Source organism: Solea senegalensis, linkage group LG15, assembly GCF_019176455.1.
Source record: "Solea senegalensis isolate Sse05_10M linkage group LG15, IFAPA_SoseM_1, whole genome shotgun sequence".
In the NCBI taxonomy this organism is placed as follows: domain Eukaryota; kingdom Metazoa; phylum Chordata; class Actinopteri; order Pleuronectiformes; family Soleidae; genus Solea; species Solea senegalensis.
This window is the reverse complement of record NC_058035.1, coordinates 20,250,121-20,276,162: the sequence shown is the minus strand read 5'-3', so window position 1 is coordinate 20,276,162 and position 26,042 is coordinate 20,250,121. Positions and strand designations below refer to the sequence as shown.

Sequence of the window (26,042 nt, the reverse complement as noted above, 5' to 3'; positions counted from 1 at the left end):
GGTACGGTACCAGTTGACCATGTCACCCTGTATTTTTAATTTCCACAGTAACACTGATAACGCTGATAAGTCATTTCATGATTTTTCCCTCTGTTTTCCACATCCTCTTACAGCCCTCCCGGTAAAGCTGCAATTAATGATTATTGTCATTTAATTGATTAGTTGTTTGTATCATAAAATGTCACAAACTGTGACAACAATATATTCAGTTTACATGACAATACGGAGCAATGGAACCAAGCAAATAATCACATTGAATGAGCTGTAATGACTTGAAAACTGATTTGATTATAAAACATAGAGGCTAATGATAAATATATGGTTGAGTCATGATAGATTCAGGCCAAGATCAGACACTTTTCCTCTCCGTCATGTCATGCTACGTACAAGTGTAGAGACAGTGTAACCACAGACGCAGCCAAGCTCTCATCACTGAGCCTTAATAACAGACCCAAGCTGATCTGATGTGATGTCAAAAGAGAGATGCAAAGCCATCAATCAAATAAAGGACTTATCTGTACAATAGCCGCAGTGTTCGGACTCACTGGGTGTGGACTGTGGGTATGTGACTGACAGTGTTTCATGCTCACTGCGTGTTATCATTAAAAATCCACAACAACAACCTCTGAGCCTCTAAACCACATACTGAAAGGGATTGGACAATTAACATGTGTCATATTTTATGATACGTTTTCTTTGAGCAAAATTTGCCTCCATGTGAGGCTGCGTGATATGGCTTTTAGATAACATCTACATTTATGAGATGTAGTGAGAAAAAAAGCTACACAGAGGTGGATTCTCTGCAAATTTCAGATTTATTTGGCTTTTTTATGTTATTTGAAGGATAGTGACGTGTGTTAGAAATGATGAAATTGCCTATAAATGCCATCAAATTCTGCTGTAACACGTATAATTAGGCTTAAAATTAGAAGTGAGAAGTGCTATTAAGTTACTTTTTTGAAATAATAATTTCAGTTCCATGTAGTGTTTTAATCAATATATCATATTTGTGAATTTTACAAATGTATTTGATTTAATAAATATGATGATTTTCAATGCAACAGCCTTTTAATCCAGGACAACCACAAAACCATATCTCGTCTCATGTCACAATATTGATATACTATCGATATATTGCCCAGCCCTATGTCCACAGTAACACAATACGTTTGTGTTTTTGTTGCAGAATGACAACAGAGTGGAGGAAGGTCAACTAACACTCCATTTTTGAACCCAACTTTCACGTGTGCCTAAGGCCTCTCAAGTTAAACCTACTCTCCTTTAGATTTACCTGAATTTATTACAATTTCCTTGACCGCTATTCTTCAAACTCAAACAATCTGAAACCTGTGTCATATGCACGTCAAATGAAACGCTAACTAAATTTCACAGACATCAAGAAGCAAAGCGATCAATCAACGGACATTTAAAAAAGAGACTATTCAACAGAAAGAGTCACAACTTCTATTTCTTTTCTAAACTGTCATCAATAAATATATGGGATTTAAACGTTTTGGTCCAACAACAATAATCTGATTAAACATAACCTATAGTTAAGTGACGAATGAAAATAGGACATTTTTGCAACCCTATACACTTCATTTCACTCTACTTCAGTGCTGCTTACAAAGAGGGATTCACAGTATGCACATGAAAAGTCATCAATCAGCATCAGGAGGCATTTGGACATCAAATAAGGACCGCCCGCCTTCACTTATAAGAATGGCACCATAAATCTGTCTGTTCCAACTCCCATGGGCTTGTGAGTGTCTCATCCACGCTGAGACTAGATGGCAAATTAAGGGCTACATATATAGTGTGTGATTAATTGTTGCTCCTTTGAAAGTGCTCCTGCTATTCTTCAGAGAGGAGAAAATTGGCTTCTCTTTGGAATCATGAAGTCAGTGCCCAGTCCAAATTTTGGTTTACTTCTATTGTCCAGACCCCATATTACGATCTCTCTATTCTGAGATTTAAAAAAATAATAATAATAATAATAACGAAAAGGCAAGACTTCCTCTCAAACAAAAATATCATACATGTTCTTGGAGGATGTGTGGGCAGAGTGTGTCTGCGTGACTCAACACGGCTCTCATCACCTGCAGTTTGAGAATGAAAATATGAGCAGCAAACACGGCAGCCGTCTCGGGACCACACAGCACCCGAGTGGCTGTGATGAAGGGAATAACACCGCCATCTAGAGGCGTTAAAAAGCATCGCTTTTCCCCTGAACACATGCTGGGGGGAGAAAGAAGTCTCCCATGAGGTTCTCGCTCTCAACAAGTGGATTCAAACAGGCACAAGAGGGAAGAGGACAACACTGCAGCAAAAAGCACCAGAACTGACAACAACAACAACAACAACAGTGCTGCCTCTGCACGTGAAACGTTTATCCACTGCCCGATGAGACTCAGAACTATAGCTCCCCATTGAAGGTCACTTCCAGCCAGCATGCAATATTTTCCAGAGGTGAGAACGAAGTGGAGAGAAAGGCAGACAGCAGAGAGGACGACAGAGGATAAATACTTTGACACACAAACATACATAACCTTTGAAGGGTTCATGCACAGCCTGGTGCTTTGACTCAGGCTAAGAGATGAAGGGAAAACCTCCAGAAAGTGCACTCTTTTTTTAAAAAAAATATTATTCTTACCTAAGATGGGAGCCAAGCGGAAAATGTCGGACAGGCGACTGTTCACGGGTTCATATGGGGAATCCTCCAGGAAATCATTACCTGTGTGGAAGATTCAACAGAGTTATTGACAGACAAGATAAAGATGGATGTTTTAAAATTGTAGTGAATACGCAGGCCTGAACACATGATGCTTTTGAAACCAAAATAACACAAAAAAAACAAATCTAATCATTATATTATATGATTGTCCTACGCCTATCTTTATAATCACATCTTTGCATTGAATTACACCATGATGGTATTATGTGGTAACATTACATCTCATTTTAACTCAGTTAATACCGAACTCAGGATGGACATAACAACACTTATGTCACAAATCAAACTGCAACAGCAAATTTCCTCCGATAATTCATTACTAGTTGCACAGTATTTGGCACTGGTGTCGGTGCCAAATCAGCCTGAGACGCACACTCTCAGTGAAAACATGGCTGCCAGCAGGGACACAAGAAAAACTAATAGTAACCACTTATCATACAATCAAGTTAAAAAGCCTTCTTCTGGCTAGAAACAGAAGTTTGAAAACCACTTACTCTTCCACACCAGACTCCATAGAGAAAATCTGCATTTTTACCTAGTGGGGACTCAGGAGCCGCTGTTCTAATGCTGCCTTGTTTGGTTCATTTGTGTCACTTAAGTCAAACAGATTAGTATTTTGAACACTCATTTGAACTTAATAATGGAGGCAGCAGTGGATAAACAACTCCTGTGTACTGTGATGTAAAATTGTTTATTTCCTTTAAGGACTGTGGTGCGGGGGAGTACAAATGTACACAAACGAATCCAGATGGTAAAAAAGGGCTGTCTAACAGTGGGATTAAGCCACGAACATATCCTTTATATAACTGTATTAATGAGCTTTTTTGTTAAGTAGCTAAAATTTGTTTTTGTGAGCATGCCCATCTGTCTAAAAAAAAAAAACCTTTAACTACCCCTTTAACAATTTGATGCTTTGTTTATCATGTGTATGCCATCACATTGGCCTGCATGTGACATGGGTTATTTGGGTCAGTCAATATCCATTCTGGCACACAACCGCACGCTTGATTAAGCAGGTTGGTCAGCGCTTGGTTGTTGTTGTTGCGCAACTGGAAGTCGACTCGCTGGCAACGGGCTGGAGACAGTTTAGGGACTAAAAGGCAAAGGGGCCCTCCTGCCATGATAAACACTTTAAGATGACACTGGCATCGCTGGGGATCTTCACGCTTCATTATCTTCAAGGGAAGTGATTTAGGGCGGTCAAAGAGTCCGGCAGCTCAGCAGGACCTCAGGCTGTGGACTGAGTCATGGACAACATTTGAATGAACGCTAAGTGACTGTGTGTGATGGCATTGAACTGTTAGATACAGAGATATGTGCTATTTCTTTTCCGCTTTAATTCAAGGTTTTTGTTGCGATTGCAGGGATGCGGGCGGGGGGTGGGTTCAGCAGTGGGTGGGAGGAAGTAATCATGATCGCACCTCCAAATTCCATTCAGTACATTTCCATGCACAGTTAAACTGATTTATATTGTGCTTTTTCTAGTCTTGATGACCACTCAAAGCTGCTTTAAACTACAGAGTGACCATTCACACATTCATTCAGAACAGTTTCTGTCACACATCTTTTAAACCCACTGACATGCTGCACCCACGACCTTCCAGTCGAAAGATGACTCACTCTACCACTGATCCAAGGGACTAATGTCCAATCTTAGTATACTGCATAAGCACTCCACTACACTAGGTGGCGATATACAACCTTTGGTTTGTGTTTGGCACTTTCTGGTTGACCTATTTTGTAACAGACCAAAATAACTTCGATGCCAGAGCATAAATTCAGTCAAAAAATAAATATTTCCTCTTTGAACCATTGTTTTTCTCTGTTATTTCCGGGTCACAGCCCAGTGGCAGACTAAGTTACACAGAGGAACAAAAACTTGATACTCAGATACTTCTGATTTCTCCCTCTCAGATTAGATGCTCATTTGCAGCCGTATCGATACCATCAGTGGCATCATCTGTAACATTATCAGACTGCGCAGGATAACATCATTATTTGTGTCTGAAACTGAGTGTCAGCAGAAACAGAATTGTCTTGCATTTTGTCAAACAACTTAAAAAACAGTGTCGTAATTGAGGTGATTGTTTTCATCTGTGCTGCATTGAAAATGGTATTGGGTATTTTCCTGGGTATCAGTTTGAAGTTCTAATATCATGACAAACCTATTTAGGAGCCATTTAAAAATCTGGGTTTTAGTCAGGCTAACATAATAGTTTACTTTTTTTTCTAAAGTTGTAAAGATACTGGACTTGTAGATCTTGCAAATCTACATGCCCTGTTGCTACTGACGCAATAACATTTGGAGAATTGTGACCTGGATTGTAATTTCCCACCCTTTAAATGAAATGATGACAAAACCAGTGTGGGACTTTGTGCAGAAAAACAAAAGCACTATCACAAGTCTGCTATCTGTTTCTCCCCTATGATAAAAAGCATCAAAGTCTATATGCGATGCACAATTACGCAATCTGAATGACAGAAGAGAAAAGAGAAACGCTCCAAAGAAACCAAACCAACCCTGTAATGTCTGATAGATCCCCCAGTAAATGCGCAGACAGTTCTTCTCCTTCTTCATGCCGCGTTTACACCTGCAGTTGTACAGCGGACTCTGTTTGAGCGCGTCCATGGCGCTCCGGCACTCGTCCTTGGCCTCCAGGCCGGCCACCATGCTGAAGTTGCTCTCCTTCCCTCCGGTCACGCACTGCCTCATGGTGCGATACTTGGTGCTGCACGCCTGCTCCTTCAGACACTGCTCGCTGGCTCTTACGCAGTCCATGCGGGTACTGGCACCGGCGCGCAGACTCTCCTCTGCGTAACACCATACATCTGCCAACAAAAACAGAGGTATTACTTATGTGTCATAATAATGTTTTCTTCTTGCTTCCATGCGCGCTGTTTGGATGGAAACATAGTGTAAACTGAATAGAAGCCATGGATTTATATCATGTTGGGTGTTCCATGTGTTAATCCATGCAGCTGGTGAAAACTTCCTCCACAGCTCCGGACTCTTTGGCGCAGCCTCTTTTTTTGGGACTCGCAGATTAGAAATTCAGATTTCTACACATCTATAATAAAATGTATAATTAAAAAAACAATAAAAATGCGGTCAGAAAACTTACCCAAAAGAGGCAGGAGCACGTATAAGAGTGCGAGAATCATCGTCTTCGTCTCCGCGTCAAACATAAAGCCTTTACGAGAAAGAAAAGCGCCGAACCCGAAAAGCAACTTAGTTTAATTCCCAGTGGGTAACTTCCACGCTTTTGAAATCCATTGAAAGAGAGTGTGCGTGTGTGCCTGTGTGCGGTTGTGCGGGAGTGTGCACGGAACAGAAACAGATCAGCCGTCTCGTCGATTAACAATCCCTCCTCTTTAAAGAAAGAAAGAAAGAAAGAAAAAAAGTGTCCGCGGGTCCCGATTCCGCACAGTTTCTCTGACTCAAAAAAAAAAAAGTACAGCTTCTCTTCTTTCTCTCTCCTTCCCGTGCGGGCTGGTCTTCTCACCGCTGGGAGACTAAAACAAGACAAGAGATCAGCAGCAGGAGCGGGAGCAGCCGGGTGTCCTCCAACTCCAGCCAGTGGGATACTTGCGTCTATGCGTCTGAGCGCACACTGCCAACTGGAGCTCCACTGCTGTGTGTGTGTGTGTGTGTGTCGCATTCAGCAGGAGCACAGTGCCAGCCTCTCATCTCAGACCATAAATCTACAAAGAAGTGGCCTCATAATCACATGCACCTATAGAATAATAGAGTACCAGTTCAAGTTTGATGAATGCGCTTGCACATTAAAGTTGCGCTGTGTAACTTTTGTTCATTTCGTTTCCTAGATATGGGTGATGTTGTTATTCTGACAGAGTTTGGTCTGTTGGAACTGAAACAACGCAAAACAGATGAGGCATCTATCCTGTCAAATTGATGGACTACGACTGTGTTTTCAGTCGTAGTCCAACCCCAGATATTATTATTGATGCGATACCTGGTACACAATAATATCACAATGCACCGATTCTGTGACAATCATATCAAAGGTGCAGGATTTCTCTATTTAAGTGCATAAAGTCTATGCATTGAACATGGATATGGCATGTGTTGACATATCTTTCGCCGCCATAATTCCCTCTTCTTCAGCCAGGTGTCCCTATTTTCATTTGAGCAGAGCCACAGTGAAGAAACATCAAGTAACAACAGCTCGGTGAGTGAAACTGGCAGGACTGGTTACTTTAGAATGCCTTCATTTATCATTTATTAAATCAAAATATAAAAATTTGCCTCTGAAGGACGACAATATATCACCAAATTGATATGTTAACTCACCCCAACTCTTGAAATAAGATAGAGTCACATGGAGCTGATAGACTCAGTTGGTAAAGCGTGAACTCATTTGACAATGGTTTGAATGTAATGATATTTGTTTATATTGTGTTTAGTCCCCTGATCAGGGGCCCCGGACAGCCACTTACTGTAGTTTGCTTATGCCTCTGTGTTGTGCTTGTTTATATTTAAAATGACCCACTACAGTTTTTAAGAGTGTCCATCCTTGATTAGACTTTTAAAATTGTTTTTAGATTAGTTTTTGCCCCCTTGTTGTCTCTTTATGCATTGTTTGTTTGGTTTGCAGACCCCCATTTTGCCCCCTTGAGCGTCTAATAAAGTTGTTGTTGCTGTTTTGCTTTTTATTTACACTTAATTGAATTAGCTTGTAGCATAATTATATATATATATATATATATATACATATACATATACATATACATATATACATTTGTATATATGTATACAAATTTCATGTGTGGTTGTATTCAGTGTGAAGTCAAAGATCTGCTCTGCATGAGTGTGGGCTGGTTTTACGTTTCAGGCAGACAGGCAGACAGACAGACAGAGGGCAAAGATCAGTGCATTTTTACAACATGATTAATATAGCAACCTGTGGAGCAGCCACGCATAGTGCAATCCCTGCACTTGGTTGGCAAAATTAAATAGGCATATTTTTTTAAGTTGATACTTCTGTGGCTCCTAAACTGTAGCCCATATGAATATGAAGGAGAAGGAGATAGAGGGGAGAGAAGAAGAAAAAAAAAAAAGTTATGTAACAGTAAAGCTGCCAGCTGTGAAAGACTAAAGGCTGTTTTAGGTTTTTGATGTTTTGGCACAATCCAGCAGGTTGTAATGTTTGAAATACAGCCTCGGCAAAATATGCTGATGTGAGACTTGTGAAGCAAATCTGACTGTCAGCGCTGCAACTGGAGGAGGAGGAGGACCTGCCTTCTCACACACACACACACACAGAGGGAGACACTGTGTGCCTGTCGCCATCTGTTGGTGGTTTACGGGTAATGATTTGAAAGCACTAAATGGTTTGTACTAATGTATGAGCATCAGACAGACAGACAGACAGATAGATAGATAGAAAGGTGTTCTATGTCAGTTTTAAAATGCAAAACACAATGTTACAAACAAATCATATCTTTACATTACCATGCTTGCATTCATGTTTAATTGTTAATATTTTGATGCTATATCGCGTGGTAAGATTGACTTTAAAGTTATATTGCAGTAGGACAATATTCTGTATGTCCCACCATTAGATATTTTACCCAAACCATTCAGCCCTAAATCAGACTATTTCAATGTCATCATACAAAGTAGGACAACTCAACACTGTAACATGAACATCACTACATGACCTATAATATACCATGTAATATAATAGTATACATACTGTATACAATATGCAATCACTCTTCCCTCTCTTTACATAAAGTATCCTCAGTTCAAACCTTACACCATTGGCTGTACAATAGATTGTAAAAAAAATGAACATTACAATAATACAAATATAATAACAGCTATAGGGATCATGCACAGACTTCAAACTCCATTGATTGCCCATATGGTGCATTTTCAGTGGCTAATCCACTTAAAATAAATATGTGGAACCAGACCATGTCAATGATCCTCACTCTGCATTAAAGAGCGGACTGAATCAATCAGGGATGGAGGCCTCCTCCACAGTAAATCAAGCCCATCACATGCAAAGTAAAGGAAGGAAGCATGGGTTCATTCACACACACACACACACACACACACACAAAGGGAGGAAATCATTTGAGTGAATAAGCCCTTATTGAAAGGGAAGCTGTGATTATACAGTGCAGTGAATCAATCGTGCAAGGTGCTGTCACTGTTCACAAAATGTCTTCCAGGTTTGCTAAACAGAAATGTCACTGGTCTGACAGAGAACCAGAGAGGAGAAGAGAGAGATATAGAGTAGGGAAATGGATACAAATGTACAACAGGCTCTCGTCTGAACTAATTGTCCTGCTTCCAATCTGATGACTTTGCTGTCTCCACCACAGAAAACCTTGCCAGTCACGAGAAAGGCTCAGTGTGGTGATTTATGAAAAGCCACAATCAATAAGTGATATTAATTTTCAAAATGAACGCCAGAATGATGTAGTCCTCGGGTCATTTAACGTCCCATGCTGTAATGTGCTTCATGGCACTGGATCAAATGAGTCTTTTTTTCTTTTTAATTCATATTATTCTTCCAGTCCCAGTGGAGAGAGGAGAAAATTGGTAAAAAAAGTCTGGGATTGTGTGACAAATGTCCATAGTGGATTACTGGTCACTGAGGAGAAGGAGTGTGTCGATTCCAGATACAGCACTTAATAAAAAGATTCATCAGATTGGAGATACTGTGTGGGTGACCACTGCTGGCAATATGTGACCCTATAGTGGTAAGTGCATGGACATTTAACACTCTGTTGACCATTGAAGCAAAATAACACAGCAATGGACCACAAATACACCACTATGATATATTATGTTATAATTTTTAAACTGTGGACTGTCTGAATGTAAACAAAGTTAACTGTAACACTAAAAATAAATAAACCTGCACCCGTTTGTTTGGAACAACTTGTATTAAAATATACATTGGGAAAAAAGCTTGGTATTTACCAAGGAAATGTTGTGTCTCAAATTAGGTTTGTGAAGTACTGCATAGATGCTGACTACTGATGTTAATTTTATGACATTTAGAATCAATGTGTTCTTTTTGTCACAGTGTAAATGAAACAATAACTCACCTCTTTTGGGACTCTGTCAGACTTCCTAGAATGACCTCAATCTTGAACCAAAAGCTAGGCATCCAGCTAAAGTTCAGAATAGAGTTTATATCGCTTGGTTTAATAATTAAGGACATTCCTGATTTAAAAAAAAAAAAAAACTCTATACATTCTTAATTGAATCTGCATACTAGCATAGTTTCATATCCACTCCAGCAAATACATGAATCAGAAACCAAAATCTTGAAGTCTTCCTAGCCTACCTCCTGACTACACTAAATACTAAATACAAACCCATTCTACCTCTAACCCTCTTTTTCTGTTGTTTATTGTATGTATTATATTTGATTTGATTATTATTTATTTAGTTTCCATTTGTTATTCTGCCCCAAAACAGATTGTAAGAATGATTTGCATTGTATGTCCTCTTAAATTGGATAACCTATATTCCCTATACTGTTTGTACATTGTATTGTATAAATAAAGTTTTGTTAAAAAAAACAAAAAAACAAACAAACAAACACTAACTAACTAATTAGCGCTTATATCACTAGCTAAAGTGAACCTCATCAACACACAATACAATAGGAGTCTTATTTGGGGCATACATACGAAAAAACTAGCTGGTGTCAGCTGCTTGGTAAGCTTCTGCATGGCTAGCTAGCCAGCTAACAGTTGTTAGCACAGTGAGCCGTGAAGCTAATGCTACTGTACTCTACTTCCTTCCTTACTTACTTAACTTACGCTTTAAAACCGCTATCCTGTCAAGATGAGTCTTGACACACTCTACCACCAAATCCTCCTGAGTGAACAACAACTGACTGAACGGACACAAAAAGTAAAAGAAGGTGCGTTTGTACATGTCGCAGCCGCCTAAAGGAAGTAGATTAGCTTTTGGAGTGTGATTTATACTACTTAGCTAGGCTCGGTTAGCAGCACAATGAATTAGGAAACCCTTTACTAAGGGTTTACTACTTTACTACTAACTAACTAATTTTCAGTTTACACCTCAGTGTATGTTTGTAAATGTGTGTTGTTGTTTTGTTTTAATTTCAGTCAATGTGGCCATCATCAGGTGCAATGACAAAATCAAAAGCACCACTGAAAGGTATGAAAAGACAAAGGAGGAACTTGAAGAAAAGGTGAGGCCATTTTACACTTTAATTTCTCCTTTAATTATACAAGAGGATGTTGGTTATGTTTTGAGGTATATTCTTGAAATTTTTAACTTTGTAAATTTATTCTTATTTTATTTGTATTCTGTTAACTTTGTAATTTTATTCTTAGGTTTATTCTTACTTATTCTTATAGTTTTTGTAATTTGTAATTTTTTTAGAAAGCTGCTGCTATAATATTCGTTTGCTGCTATAATATTCGGTACCTTTGTACACTGGAGCGCTGTGACGAAAGAATTTCCCGCAAGGTATTAATAAAGTATATTCTATTCTGTTCTATTCTATTCTATTCTATTCTAAATATACTTCAAAGATTTTAATTACTTTACCCTGAGGAGGCACATTGTATAAGTGGCATTGAATCATATTGATGAGCTGATCTGCTTTATGATTTAAAACACTTGATCTCTCCGATTTATTCCATCAACAGTTCATGGGACCGACAGCAAGTGCCACTCAGAAATCAATGGCTAATTTCCAGCCAGATAGCATTAGTGAATCATTTTAAATAGATATGATATATGATGTCAAAAGCAGGCTCGTTGACCTCTCGGAAATACTTCTAACTTGTACTTGTCGCAGTGGACATTCGATAAAAAGATCAAATGAGTAGGTCTGATTTGAGAGGTTTCAGAGCACAACTTCCCACAACAGGTTACCTGTCCTTTGAGGACACTGCTGTCATTCCTTTCCTGACACAGTAGATTTGAGAATTGAAGTCTTGTACATCGCACAGATATACAGGATATGTTTACAGGATAAATGATGTAATGTCTTATAGTTTATGAGAGCTGTCTTAGGATAATTGCAATGTTTAGAGCAGTTGGAAGCAAATTGCACACAGTACTCCTACTGTCCTATGCAGCAGAAACAAACTCACCTCCTCCTTGACAGCTTGAGTTATAGACTGAAGCGTGCTAAAAAGTCATGCCTGAGGCAGCTCTAAAAAAAAAACTACCCTCCACCAATTTACCTTCCTATGTAATTTGGCAATTTTCTTTCCATATGACTTGCAGCGCATAATCACAACAGGGTGAAGAAACAGAAACTAAACAAGAAAAGTTTATGTAAGTGTATGTCGCATCAAATAAAGAAACCAATGTTTTTAAAGGCGTTCTTTAAAAATAACCTTTTTCTCCCCCATTTTTCAGGAGGTGTCATGATTATAACATGTATTGTACAGTTTAGAACTTCACTTTCATCTCCCCTCTCTTCCTCTGTGATCAACACAATGTGACCATGTGTCTGGCTCCCGGTTTTTTGTATTTGTGCTCCAGGCTCAACAGTTGTCTGTGATGAGGCTGCAGCATGACCTGCTGAAGAAACATGAAGACCAGGTGTTGAAGCAAATCCAGGAGCTGCTCTGCCAGAAGAGCCACCTCAGAGAAAAACTGGTGATCTTTTTTTTTTTAGTCCTACAGGCTTTTTAATGTGCCGTATTCACTGTATGCATAATTACGTACAATATGAACAAGAATGTAATCCTGCAAGAGCTAATTACATCTAGAGCCATTTATTGATTTTTTTGACTAATCAGTCTTTAGTGGCAGCCACAAAAGCCACTAGTCATTTCAGTGCATCGTGGTGTAAAAAGTGTTTTTTTTTACACCACAAGTGTAAAAATGTTTAAACACTTGTTTTGTATGTTTCCATAACTCTTTTTTTAAAACACTGCATGAGAAATACACAAACAAACAGTACATAAAGCAGCAAAAGACACAGAAGTAATGCCCACATATGGGTGATAAGATGTGTGGCTTCCTGGATTTTGATTCCCTGCAGCTGTTCAAGCTCAAATCTAGGTAATTGCAGCTGTAGTGTATACATACCTATGCAGTGTCATACAGCTCACCTCAAGTCTCAAAATTAAGTAAAAATATCACAGATCAAGATTGATCTTTAAATTATTTGCTTTGTTCTGACCCACATTCCAAAAGATACATTAAAATAAAGAAAAACAGCAAACGGTCATGTCTCCAAACCTTAAACCAAGTCATTTCCTTTTCATTTCTTTGTTTTGTCACATCATATTTATTGTTTGTTACATATAGCCACCATATTCTGACATGTAAACATTGGCGAATTAAAGGGTTGTCGTTTTTATTTAAAGATGTTGCAGATAAACACTATTTGTTGTGACAGACCCAAAGAGCCAGCTGCTTCATTCTTCACTGCTTCAATTATATGCCCACATGAGCCTCCTGCTCACCCCATTCACAGTGAGATCTGTGGGGTGGGATAGAATTAAGACATACCCACTTTCCTTGTTCTACAATCCCTTTGGTTAGAGATAGAGTTTTAGTCAAAATTATATTATTAATACATCTAACCATTAACTGTAGCAGAAGAATAAATCATTGTGGGATCAGAAAACAGGTGCATTTGTCTTATTGTTGCTCTCATTTTTCATGTGGCATTTTTTCTTAACCAAGGCCGGATTAAGAAAGGAGTGGAAAGAAGAAGAGCAACGCTTCCTTCATGAGATCTCAAGGTTCAACAGTGACTTCAGCCTTCGAAGAAACAGAGAAACAGTGTTCGAGAGCCAGAGACACTCAGAGATCCTGGACCTGGAAAGGGAGGTGGAATCATTATACAAAGGTCATAAAACACTGTTTATTGTTCTGTTGTCACAAGAGACACAAGTTATGTGAGTCAGATGTGGACGGTCGTTATGATTATGATTCAGTTCCAGTATGAATTCAGGAAGAATATGATTTGAATTTAGAGGTGATGGATGGAGAGTGAAAGTATAACTGATATTATTAATGAATATGGTGAATAATAAAAGGAGAGAATAGTTCATCATTTTGAGAAAAATGTCCCCAATGCGTGAAAAACTGAACATCTAAACTCTTAAGGGGGATTAAACATATTGTGTGTGCTTATTTTTATTGGGATTTACTCCATCTGAATGGAAATTGAACAAAATAACAACTTGAACTCAACTTAATAATCTTTATTTTGTTCACAGAAGTTTGCTTGGCCCTTTTTACGACTTTGTTTGCTCTCTCTCTAACCAACCGTTGTGATGTAATGATTGTTTATGGATAAATTCCTGTGGCAACAGTTTATAGAAGGAAGTGTGCTGTATTATTGTGGCCGAGCAACATTTTGACATTTCATGACAAACACTACTTTGATGTGGTTTCAGCTCTTTTCATTAGTTCCACAAGACTGGCTCCCGTGGCCAATGACGACCACTGTTTTTATAATATTCATTGCATTTTTGCCTCAAGGGAACATTTTTATCTGATTCTCGTGTTGCACTTTTTCTTCTTTTTCTTCTTTTAGTATAAAATATATATTTTACCTCCCCCTCTCCCCCTTTTTCCCTCTCCGTGCACGATTAGAGATGGAGCAGATGAGACGTGGGAATAGTCACATGAGCTCTCTGTTGGAGGAGAAGAGAGAGCTCCAGGTGGAACTACAGGACCTGGATAACCGCCGGAAAGGTGAACACCAAAGGTTCAGTGTGTTAGATAAAAAAGGAGACTGCTGAACTTTGTTTTCATAATACAGAGCAGAGTGACAACTGGCACTTAAGCCCCTTTTTATTTCAGCACAGACTATTAGAGAAAGACCACTTTTCCAGCTTGTCACTGATGTCCCGTCTTTGGAAAAGTCGACTAATAGTGAGCCCAGGTTAGTCTCTGGCATTCAGTCTCAGATATTAGATTTTCCTTTCTATAGTTTTAAGGTTGCGTTACTCACACAATTCATTCAGGAACTTTTAAAATAATGTTTTGACAATGTTTTGAATGTAGCGGACATTTGTTTATATTGTAAAGGTATTTTAAAACAGGTTTATGCATACTTTCAAAAAAAATGAAAGAGACCCCCAGACCGGCTCAGCTCATAGTTGTATGTCTCGAGACCACTTTTACGTAGTCTCAGTCTTGTCACCGCCTCGGCTTTCTTGGTCTCGATACCCTCTGGTCTTGGTATTGTCTTGGTCTAGTGTCGTCACAGGAAGAGACGTCCGACACAAAGATCAAGCCGAACAATGCCAAACTGTAGGTCAGTTAAAAATACTCAACAATCCTAAAAACGTAGGTTAATCTCCAACAATTACCAGGGAAATCTCAAAATTTAACTGAGGAGTCTGGTTTGTGTGTGTAAGTGTGTGCTTGTCACGTGTGCACGTGTCTTTGTTTAGAGGATTTTTAAATACCATCTGCATATCACCATTGTGTCGACTTAACATTAGGCCTAATCCATTTCAGTTGATATCATACAGTGTAATTTGGGAGAATGGGACATTATGCAATTTCAAGTTTATAATTGTGTACCTTCAATTTGATGTCACAATTTCATCTACAAATGAAGTATGATTTAAATCGGTTACACATTTCCCATTTTTAGACAGTTGTTGGCTGTTTTGTCAGATGATGTTGAGACCTGTCAGTAGCAGTCATGTCAGCTGTTACTAATTGATTGGTTATTGCGTTCCAATAACCAATCTATAATTAAAGTGGACTAAAAAAGAAAGCTGTTGTTTGTAGCCCTTACAACACTGCAATACTGTAATAAAAGTGATCAATGATTTAATTAAGACACCCTGGTCATGCTTAGGCTGTGTGTTTTCACAAAATCAACCAATACTAACTTACAATACTGCTTTTTTCTCCCATTTTTTCCCATGTACAAGGGTTCTTGTGGAGTTTTTCCTCATTCGAGGGATGTGAGGATAGAGGGTGTCATTTGCTGTACAGACTGTAAAGCCGATCGAGGCAAACTGTGTTGGTGATGTTGGGCTTTATAAATAAATTGACTTGACTTTGCTTGATAGACCCTACCTGTAAATGCTAATCAGAGACCAAAACACTGCAAGTACCAAAGCTAAATTTGAATAAACGTCTCTTCACACAGCGGCTGTGGAGTGAGGTCAAGTGGGTCACAGCAAAAATATTGCAAACGTCGTGATGATTAATGTACCATTTAGTCCAAACTCTGTTTTGTTGTCTTGGCGTTGCCAAGCAGTATGTGTCTGTCTTGATTGCCATTGTGTGTGATTTATTGCTCTTGACTGCAGACCTGGATCGGCAGCTGACCGCGGCTGAAGCGACGACAGAGTCTCTGAGAGCAGAGAGCCTGTTTGTCAGCAAGAAGCCTCTCACTGACAGCACCTGTCTCAGGTGAGTATCGTCAGCAGCACAACATTGGGAAATCATGCAGTATTTGACAACATGATCACATACTGTGATGCCGATATGATATATGCACAAATACTGAAGAATACAATGGTAACGTCTTTATGCTCTGGGTTTTTTAAATGCATTATGGTTTTACTAACATATTTTCCAGAATCAAGAAGCTTTATTTTGTCATTTAACATGTAAGGAGCATGAGGAATGAAATATGCTACCATGGCATTTGTCTCCAATACTTACTGTCTAAAAACACCTGCCTGCTTCTTAGCAACATTTAGCTTTTTAAAGTGCAGCAGCTTTCTGGACAGGGAGCAGTTGACAATTGAACAACATCAATTCAGCGGTCTTATAGAGGGAAGAAGCTTTTCTTCAGTCTTGTGGTCCTTGCTTGGATGCTGCGCAGCCTCCTGCCTGAGAGAGGTGCAAACTGCTCATGTGCAGGGTGAGGACTGCCCCTCATGATGTAGACGTCTCTCTCTCTCTCTCTGCATCTGCTGGTGTGGATGTGTGTGTGTGTGTGTTGTGGCGGCATCATAAAAAGGGCTTCCGAGGAAGTTGAATAGGGTGGGACTCTGACATCCTCAGCTCCTTCTTCAGGTGCGAGGGGGAGTCAAAATATCGATTCTGTGATGTATTATCATCCTTCCTCCTGCAATGCAATAATCGATACGTCAGGGCAAATATCAGTATCTTAATTAACAAATGGAGCCGCTCAAGCGTAAACTGTCCCTGCCAGCTTCACTCGCTGGATGTTGCTACTTCACTTGGGCGGAAGTTACCTGCACACAGAAGAGGGCGTTTACAGCGGGATAATGGTGGAGAAGGTTACGTTAAGAGATGCTCCATCCACATTCAATACATAGACTTCATTCACTTTGTTCACTATGTTGTGAATAAATAGAGAAATCCTGCACTGTTAACTTTTCATGGACATTTTGTTTTCTTGTTAGACAGATATAGTGATCAATATATTGATTATCACAGAATCACTGTATCATGATAATATTGGTAGCGTGGACCATGTGTCCTGTATCGTATTGTGAGGTACCCTGTGATTCCCACCCCTATCAGTAGTTAGTTTCATGAAGACCAAACCGAGGCGGAATAATCACATACTGTAAATGACTTAACGAAAGTTTCGTACTACACGGCATTGATGTCTTTCTACAACAATTGAGACAAATAAAAAGAGAAAAATACCCAGTACATGTTATATTTTAAATATACGTTTAACTTTATAATGTAAGTCCAACACCAAGGTGCATCAAGGTGCATCATGAGAACTGTTAAACCAAATCTTAGGTAAGTTTGACTGACACTGATTTAAAAATAAATAAAAATAAAATCATCTACCTTTATGGTACTAGGGCTGCAATGATTAATCGATAAATCGCTAATTTATTGATTACTAAATTAATTGTCTATATATACATATGTGTATATATAAGCTATATATATGTATATATACTGTATTTTCCAGCTCGTTTTAAAGTAATAAAAGGCAACATTTGCTGTAATATTTCATGTTTTTTCAGGAGTATTACTTATCTCACACAGTTGTAGTCATTTTGTCATTTTGTACAGTAAAGGTAACAAGTCAGGATTATACGTCTGCGTATCCCACAGTTGCCCACGCCCACATGCAGACACTTGGTCGGCTGAGTGAAGTCATTCTAAGATGCTGTGTTTGGGAAATCAGGCATAAATATCCTGGGGCGCCTACACTGGCTTCAGGCTGCACTGCCGAATGTAGAAAAAATAAAACTCCTATAGCCAGTGAATGTATAAAATTAATTATATTTTATATTGTTGTGCCAGCATTTGTTAACTTTATGTTTTATTTGTTTATTTATACTTTCAGCTAAAAGAGTAAATACAATATGTTTTTTTTTGTACATTACTTGTACAACTTACTTTGTGCCATTAATCACACTTGTTTTACCAATATCATTTGAGAGTTTGAGGCATTAAAAAATAAAATATTCCATTGTTATGAATGTGAACTTTTTTGTTAATTCACCATTTAACTTTATTACCATGACTACAGTCTAGGATTGAACAGTAAGTGGCAAAGAAAAGTAAAATTATGCTGAATTAATGTAATATAAATGTATACCAAGTCTTTCACATAATGCAAAGGTCACTTTTGGCGATGTACCTAGTGTATGATGACCTAAATAGATATAAAGTGTCATTGTGTTATTTCTGGGTGGAATTATAGTTGAAAATGAATGATCCCTCTTTTGCTATGGACTCACTGTAAAAAAAAAATACATGTTCAAAATGAATCTATAACTTAACTAAATCAAACGACTACAGGTCATGTATTCAGGCAAAATAAAACGTTGCTTGTCTACATGCTGTGGACCGTAAAGCTTCGCGTAAGCGCCCTTGGACTCGTGGTCCATCCCCGGATCAGAGGCTGAAGAGACAGCCAAAGTAGGAGAAATGCTTACGTTAAACAGTTAAACGTTATAACAGTGATATAATTATGTTGGATTTTTGTTAAGGTAAAAATGTTGCAATGCATTAGTTTTTAATGTGAATATTTTCGGGTTTTTTTTTTGCTCCATATAAGAAATAAATCATTAAACCTGAATCATTTTGGTTTGTGGACAAAAGGCATTTGAAAATAGGATTAGTTTGCAATCAATTAATCGAGAAAATAATCAGATGAATTGATTAGGAAAGTAATCCTGTTTTCAAATGCTTGCCATATATACATTATTGGCCAAACAAAGCTTGTACAAGGGACAGGCCACATTTAAGCAGTATGTACGAATATTTTGCAATGTGTATAATGCACATGTCGATTGATGAGAATTGTTTACTTAGGAAACCACGCTGCTGCATGTAAATAAAACACAAAAGAAACACTCAAAGGATAAATGTTATTTATATAAAGGATGTTATTTTGCAGATTTTTCTTTGTTTTAAATTGTCCTTAATGAGCAGCTGTGATGTTTTTCCTCTCCTTACAGACACACAATACAAGCCACCATCTTGTGCACTTTTTTTGTATAAAAGGTGCTATTTACCAAAAGTGAATGATGGTGTGAAAAGTGCTGAGCAGATCAGTGAGTGTTCTTTTATTCTCTCTCTCTCTCTCTCTCTCTCTCTCTCTTTTGCATCCGTGTGGCAGGAGTCCAACTCCAGAAGTGTAAATAACGGAGCATTAAGACCATTTGGCTTAATTAAGGCTTTGATCTGCAGTGTATTTCATTCAGTCAACAAGTGTAAAAAAAAAAAAAGCCTTATGTGATTGATGTGAGGGAAACAAATGAGAGGCAGAGAGTTGCTTATCCAGCGACTTACCAACAAATTAATCCAGTTTGGTTTTTAGTGGAATTATAAATCAAGTTTAACAGAAAAAAAAACAAACAAACGTGTTTTTGTTGAATCTGAAAAACCACACATTGAGCTGACTCATGATATGAAGCATTTTTAATAGGATGGCAGTCATTTACAGTCCATCCAAATTTGTACATGTTTGCTTCACACAATGAATAAGCAGAACAACATTTTCTTTAACACTGAGTGTATTGCAAGTGCACTTTGCGTCGCTGTAATTACGCGACGGTCTGTGCTATCGGAAACATTTTGTGTGGATATTGCGGCAATTTCACTCGTGCAGATCAGTGTCTTTGTCGCCAGAAGGTTTGTTTTTGGACACTGGGACAAAGAATTTAAAAAATGTTATTTTAAATATGTTTTATACTGTTCAAGTTTCAAATTTAACACGCAAAATCTGGTGTTCATTGCAACTACAGTGTTTTTTTCTTCATTTTAAATGGTTAATACACAATTTCAACATGCAGTAAATGTAATGTTGAAAGTTCTTCTGGAATAAACGGGCAAAAGCACTTAGTTACAGGTCCATTTATGGTTAAAATAAGCAAAAAAAGACAAAGTCCAGATGGACATTTTGAGGCTTAGGTGTTAAAGGGTTGTCTTTGGTACAGTTTTTGAGAAAAATATGTCAGGAACGCATTTCTAAATAGCTCTGTAAAATGACCGACAGACATTCAGGTCCTGAAGCACCGAAATATGAAACAAGAAACGGCATTAGACGGCGGACATGTGTGCACTCATCACTGCAGAATATGAATTGTGGCTCTTCTCTATTGAAAGAGGACCAGTATAGTGGTGCTGACCCACATTGTTTCTGCACAAAGAGACTTCCTTTATTTAATTGAAGACCTAAGATCAATAGTGTTCCAGGAAGGAAGGGTCACTGCTATTGCTGATGCCACTACTTTGGATAATGTCTTTGCTACAATAGTATGTGAAGCAATCAAATAAAAACACCACATGTATCTGGATGATTTGATTTAAACACTTTCAATATATGTATATATATATATATATATATATGTACATATATATACATACATATATATGTATGTATATATATGCCCTTTTCCCCACTATTCTTTAATGATTTAAAACTAATATTTAAATTCTCATGTACCTTTGATTATATTGAGGGGAGAAAAATTAGAAACTTGCACCTGTTGACTTGATGTTGGTGCCAGTCTGAGGACAACCACATGTCAAAATTCAGTTGTAGGCTCAGTGTCACCTATTGAGAGCAGGGAAAGACCCCTGTAAGAGCAAACATAATTGAAGTTTATTGAAATTTCCACGTGATGACAACATGATGTGTTTGTTCAGTTGAAAATTTTAAATCAAAGTGCATTTTCTTCAAATTAGCTGCATGGCTAATTTTGATAGTGTGCATACATTTTCCAATCCGCCCTAAACTTCACATTCAGTAAGAGCGCCGGTCCGATGATTACTTGTGTGTGGCCCCTCGCTTGGTCAGACATTCGTTTCCTCTTCCTCCTCCGACAACGGTTTTCTCTGCTTCTTTTTCTGCCATGATGAACGTCTGAAATAACACAATCACTTGATCTTATAGCCGGTGGCTATAGGGGTGTGTGTGTGTGTGTGTGTTTGAGGACTCCAGCCCGATGGCCCTGATCTTCCAAGGCTGGTTTTCCACTTCCCGCAACGAGACATTTAACCATCACAATGACTCGGAAGCTGTTAAATTAGGGTAAAAATCTTGCATAGTTCTGGTTTAACGGAATAACCAGATTCTGATTTTGTCAAAAAAGGGATGACAGCATGAGGATTGTAAGAAGTGCACAGTCTAGCTCGACGCTGCTCGCAGCTTGAATTACTTTCGCCTGTCTTTCATGTCCTGCTCCTCTTCCTCTGTCTCTCCTCATCCTTCCTTAAATCATGCATGTGGTTAGCATGTTCTGTTCATCCGCCAGCCTCATTAAACATAGAAGGTCTTTCATTACCCTGGGCTTATTAGAGCTTCAGGAAGTGCTGAGGATGTAGCTTTGGAAGGATGACCCCCCCCCCTCCTCTCTCTCTTTCTTATAATCATGATCCATTCTGAAGTGAAACCATCAATCCTTTCTTCAGCCACTGCAACAGCAGCAGCGTCTGTTTGAAACACATATTTTAACTCTTGGCTTATTGATTGTTGGAAATTGAATGCATGTCAATTTGAATGAGTGCTACAGTCTCTTAAAAAGTGTTCAGTGTGCAGGGCGAGCGGGGGAGGGGAGGAGGGTGGCTGCTGCTGCTGCTGCTGCTGCTGGAGCACATCGCAGTGTGCAGGATTCTCTTCATTGTTTTTGCTCCGCTAAAGTGTTTTCTTTTCTTCTTTTTGTGTGCTCATTTAAAGTGGAACTTTGCCTTTTCACCTTTTCCACGATGAAGCTCCTGCTGCAGTTTTCAGAGTACGTAAGATGAGATAAGATAGTCCTTTATTTGTCCCGCAGTGGGGAAATTTGCATTGTTACAGCAGCAAGACAGTAAAGATAAAGATAATAATAAATATGCATTACCAAAAAAGAAAATTGCAATATACTAAGATATTAACACTTATAAAAATTAGTTAAAAATAGAATATTCCATTGTAAACATCCATCCATCCACTGTATGGCTACCTGGTTAGGGTGTGTGTGTGTGTGTGTAGTGCCGTAAAGACCTCCTGATTCTGAGGACCGCGGAACAGCCTCCAGTCTCTCTGCAACAAGTTGCTTAACCATCACAAGGACTGTAAACTGTTAACTTAAAAATACTGCATATTTCCGCTTTAATGATGTTAAGAAATGCAACAAAACCTGCAAAGAACAACATTGCGTGTCCCAACTGCTCGGAAACACCGGCCTTCAAAATGGGATTTGTGAGTTCCACGGCGATGAGTTAAATTTAAAAAAAACTGCTGCTGGTGTTCAGGACTGCGAAAATGCAATTTTGTTCGGAGGGGTGTGTTATACTCTTTCATTAACTTCCAATAAAAGAGAGAGAGGGGGAGCTCGTCTCAGACTTGGATGTGTAGCTCTGTATAGATCCCTTTCACACCTGCCGTACCAGTTAAATCACAGCCAAGGTAGTGAATCACAACCACTGCAGACAGATGGGTTTTCCAGAGACAAACTGAGCTGAGTAATACAATTTCATGTATGTTTATGAAATCACAGCGTGATATATTTACTTTGTGGCCATAAAAGCAGACTGTTTTTCATGATTGAAACAACTGCTGGTTTGTGCAGCGGCCGTCGTCTTCTCTCTCGGATTTTAAAACTCTCCTGAAAAGCTTTTTTATGAATTTTATTGTTTAATGAGCACAAATCAGAACCTAGTCCTGTGTTTTTGTAATTATTAATCAATTAATTATCATTATTATTATATAGGGAGTGACCATGATAACCTTTTCATGTAAAATGATCTGTGAATCATATTAATGGTGCTTTTAATTCACCATTGTTTTTGTCTGATTTCCTGGAATTGACAAAGGCATCATAGAAGAAGACACAGCCAGTGCATACTGTTTTAAATCACATTTCTTTTTCATGGTTTCAGCTCCTTAAATGTGAATATATTGTGGTGTCTCTGCTCTTTTAACAGAAAACTGAACATCGTTGGTTTCTGGACATCTTTTGTTCATTGTTAGTGTTCCGTTTGAAACTTTTTTTGTCAGTTGTTTTGAGTGTGTCATTAAAAGCATTGTATTTGATGAAGGGGTAAACACAGCCATTGGGGAGCACAGAGACTAAATACACTAAATATGGAGGCAGGGATACTCAGACGCAGATGAGCCTCATAGCACACTGGTGAATCCCTTTAGGGTGGAGCAGACAATTAACAGGAAAGACAGGGCAGGAAGTCAAACTTAACAAGGTACACAAACTAGGAAGAAGTACAAAATAAAACAGGAAACCACAAACAGAGCTAAACACCCAACAACAAAACATCCAAACAGAATAAATGACCAACTAACAGCACCTGCAAATCCAGGGGTAATGACACTGATGACCACTCAAAGCGGCTTCACACTACAACCTTCCAAATGAAAGACGACTCGCTCCACCACTGACCACCGTCACCTCCTCCCTTTTACCCAAATCTATTAAACAACAAAAAGGAGAATCTGAGGAGAAAAATAAATCAAGTAAAATACACATCTTTGCATCATTTTTTCCGTCGTTTGACAAATTCTCGATCGTCTCTTCTTTCTTGGCCAGGAAACACATTAAAGCCTCTTCAATCTTTGAGTGCTGAGCCTCAGCCGGGTCAGCGAGAAGCTTTTTGTGAGCTTTGCCTGCCTTCAGTTTGTTGATTTCCTCCATCAGGATGCATTTATTCTTAAAGATGTTACCCTTGGCCTTCAGGTCGAGACTAACCCTGACCCAGCTGGCCAGAGTTTTCATTATTTGTCTCGTGAGGGTCCATCCACACCATCTTCTTTCATCCATCTGTTGTCCCTTAAACCTCCTCATCTTGATTTACCTCCACCAGCAGGACTATGTTTTCACCAGTGTCGGTTTGTTTCTTTGTCTTCTGTGAGCAGGAAAAAAGATGCGCCAACTTTTAAATTCCAGGCTAATGCCAGTGTTTGAAATGATCAGTGCTGAAGTTCTGACCCAAACAACCTTAAATCTTTCAACCCTTCACAGTGCAGTCTTTCTAAATTGCGTCACGCCTTTAAAACATCTGTATAACTGTACTAATGAAATTGAAGTAGCTTCATTTACACTCTGTGCTTAGTGTTTTCATATATCTCCATTTACTGTATGTATAGCAAGCCCATAGAACTCAGCAGGATTATTCCTAAACCTTCACTGTTTGTCATAGTCAGTATATATTGATGCAAGGGAGCATTAACATGCTATAGAATAAGTTAATAATAGAATTGAATTGTATTTAAATAGGGACAATACAGTTAACATAGCTCCAGTACAAATAATGCAGCTGATGTGCCGTACGAGCTCATAGCTATTGCTAGTTTGCAACTCTTGTCCCTAGTTGTGCTTTTACATGAACAGTATAATAACATATACATGATCAAACAAATGCATATACATAACTACAAGCTAAGCTATAGATTACACTCAATAACAATTGTCAAACCATAAATGTAAGACATAATCAGTACAATAAAATATGGTAAAACTTGCTAAAACTACACTTGATAGTCCACTAAAACACAACCTGCATGTTAAATAAAAGTTATATACTAAATAAACTTATATTTATTTCTGTTTTCGGTTGGCTATATTATAATATAAACATACAGATGTGTGTGTGTGCCCTTCATGTTATTCTTTTATACAGGATATTGCAGACCGACTTTTTCTGTTTTAATATTACTTTCAACTCTAGTATTGTAAATGTTATGACTTTGTCATCACTTTTATTCTTTTTTATGTTGTTTTTGTACTTTTTTAATAGTTCATTGTAAATCTTTTGGCCTCTCCCTACACTGGAACTTTTATCATTTTGTATCTTTTTGCTATCAGCAGGAAAATGGTTTTAATTTATTTCAGTTTCATGCCTTTCATTCCATAAAGGCAAGACAATCCTAGACATAGTGACACAAACACAAGGTCAAAAAAACAACATAAAATAAACTCAATATGATTGTCTCGAATGCCAAATTTCATTTTTACAACCTTCTCTTGGTTTCAGTCACTGATGTTCCTCTCGTTTGTTCTCCAGATTGAGGCAGGAGCTGGAGAAACATAAAAATGGAGAACTTGAACTGCTGCAAGAGGCGCTGAGCTCAGAAATACAGCTCCTGCAGGCGGTGAGTGGCTTTTGTTGAGGCGAACAAAAACAAAACAAAAGAGTATTTCATTCGCATCCTTCCAGGATCTCACAAGTTTTAAAACAGTTCTCATTCTTTCGTGGTTCTTTATGAGCTTTCATTCACGTCGTCTTTTTATATTATTTATTACAGAAGTTGGACAGCAGCCACGGAAGTAAGCAGGGTTAGGTTTGGCTCAGAGATGACACAGGAAGTTTATTATAAATTCATTCTTGTCTCGTAAGTGAAGGTAGAGTCATGTGTTTCTCTGTGATTACTCTTCATATTTAGCTCACACAGTGTATCGACTGGCATGTTGATGTAGCTCGTTCATAGAAAAGCTAAAACAAACAACTACGTTGATTCATCCATAAATGAAATGTTTTTGATTTTCTTCTACCTTAACTCGTGACAGTTTATACTCTATATTACCTTGTCTTTAAGTCCTTGTTCTATGAGTCTATACTGCCCCTTTGTGTACAAAAGGTAACATTGCAAAAATCAGTCTTTCACACTGAATAACATGTCAGTATATATGAGTTATTTTACAATTCAATCTTACTAGAAAAAGTGTTTGTTAATTAAAACATTGACATGTGATTTGTAATAAAATAAAAAGACTTAGTAGCATTAAAAGGCCAAATTAGCACTTGAGAACCCTTAAGATGTTGTGGCAATTCCATTGTCCATGTGCTTATTATTTCAAAATAAAACATGGAATATTTGATGCTTTTGTACTTGGAATCCATCTACAGGAATCACACTATAATATTGTGGCTTATATTTGAATAACGTGTGTTTTCATT

The 26,042-nt window shown here is 38.2% G+C and overlaps 2 protein-coding genes across 3 annotated transcripts in view; one reads left to right on the top strand and one right to left on the bottom strand.

Moving 5' to 3' along the window:
• The window catches only part of gfra1a (gdnf family receptor alpha 1a), a 123,261-nt gene extending 116,908 nt beyond the window's left edge, over nucleotides 1–6,353 (bottom strand). For both annotated transcript variants that reach the window (XM_044046455.1, XM_044046456.1), the window contains exons 1-3: nucleotides 5,857–6,353; nucleotides 5,255–5,563; nucleotides 2,654–2,734 (exon numbers count right to left, since the gene is read on the bottom strand). In XM_044046455.1, coding sequence (XP_043902390.1) covers nucleotides 2,654–2,734; nucleotides 5,255–5,563; nucleotides 5,857–5,920 — 454 coding nt within the window. In that variant the 5' untranslated portion in view covers nucleotides 5,921–6,353. The remainder of the gene's footprint in view (nucleotides 1–2,653; nucleotides 2,735–5,254; nucleotides 5,564–5,856) is intronic.
• Nucleotides 6,354–10,568: 4,215 nt separating this feature from the next.
• On the top strand, nucleotides 10,569–25,770 carry ccdc172 (coiled-coil domain containing 172). The gene is made up of 7 exons (XM_044046549.1): nucleotides 10,569–10,647; nucleotides 10,856–10,941; nucleotides 12,252–12,368; nucleotides 13,407–13,572; nucleotides 14,325–14,426; nucleotides 16,007–16,109; nucleotides 25,149–25,770. The coding sequence occupies exons 1-7, from the start codon at nucleotides 10,569–10,571 to the stop codon at nucleotides 25,252–25,254; spliced, it is 759 nt and encodes a 252-aa protein (XP_043902484.1). The 3' UTR covers nucleotides 25,255–25,770.
• The last annotated feature ends 272 nt before the right edge of the window (nucleotides 25,771–26,042 follow it).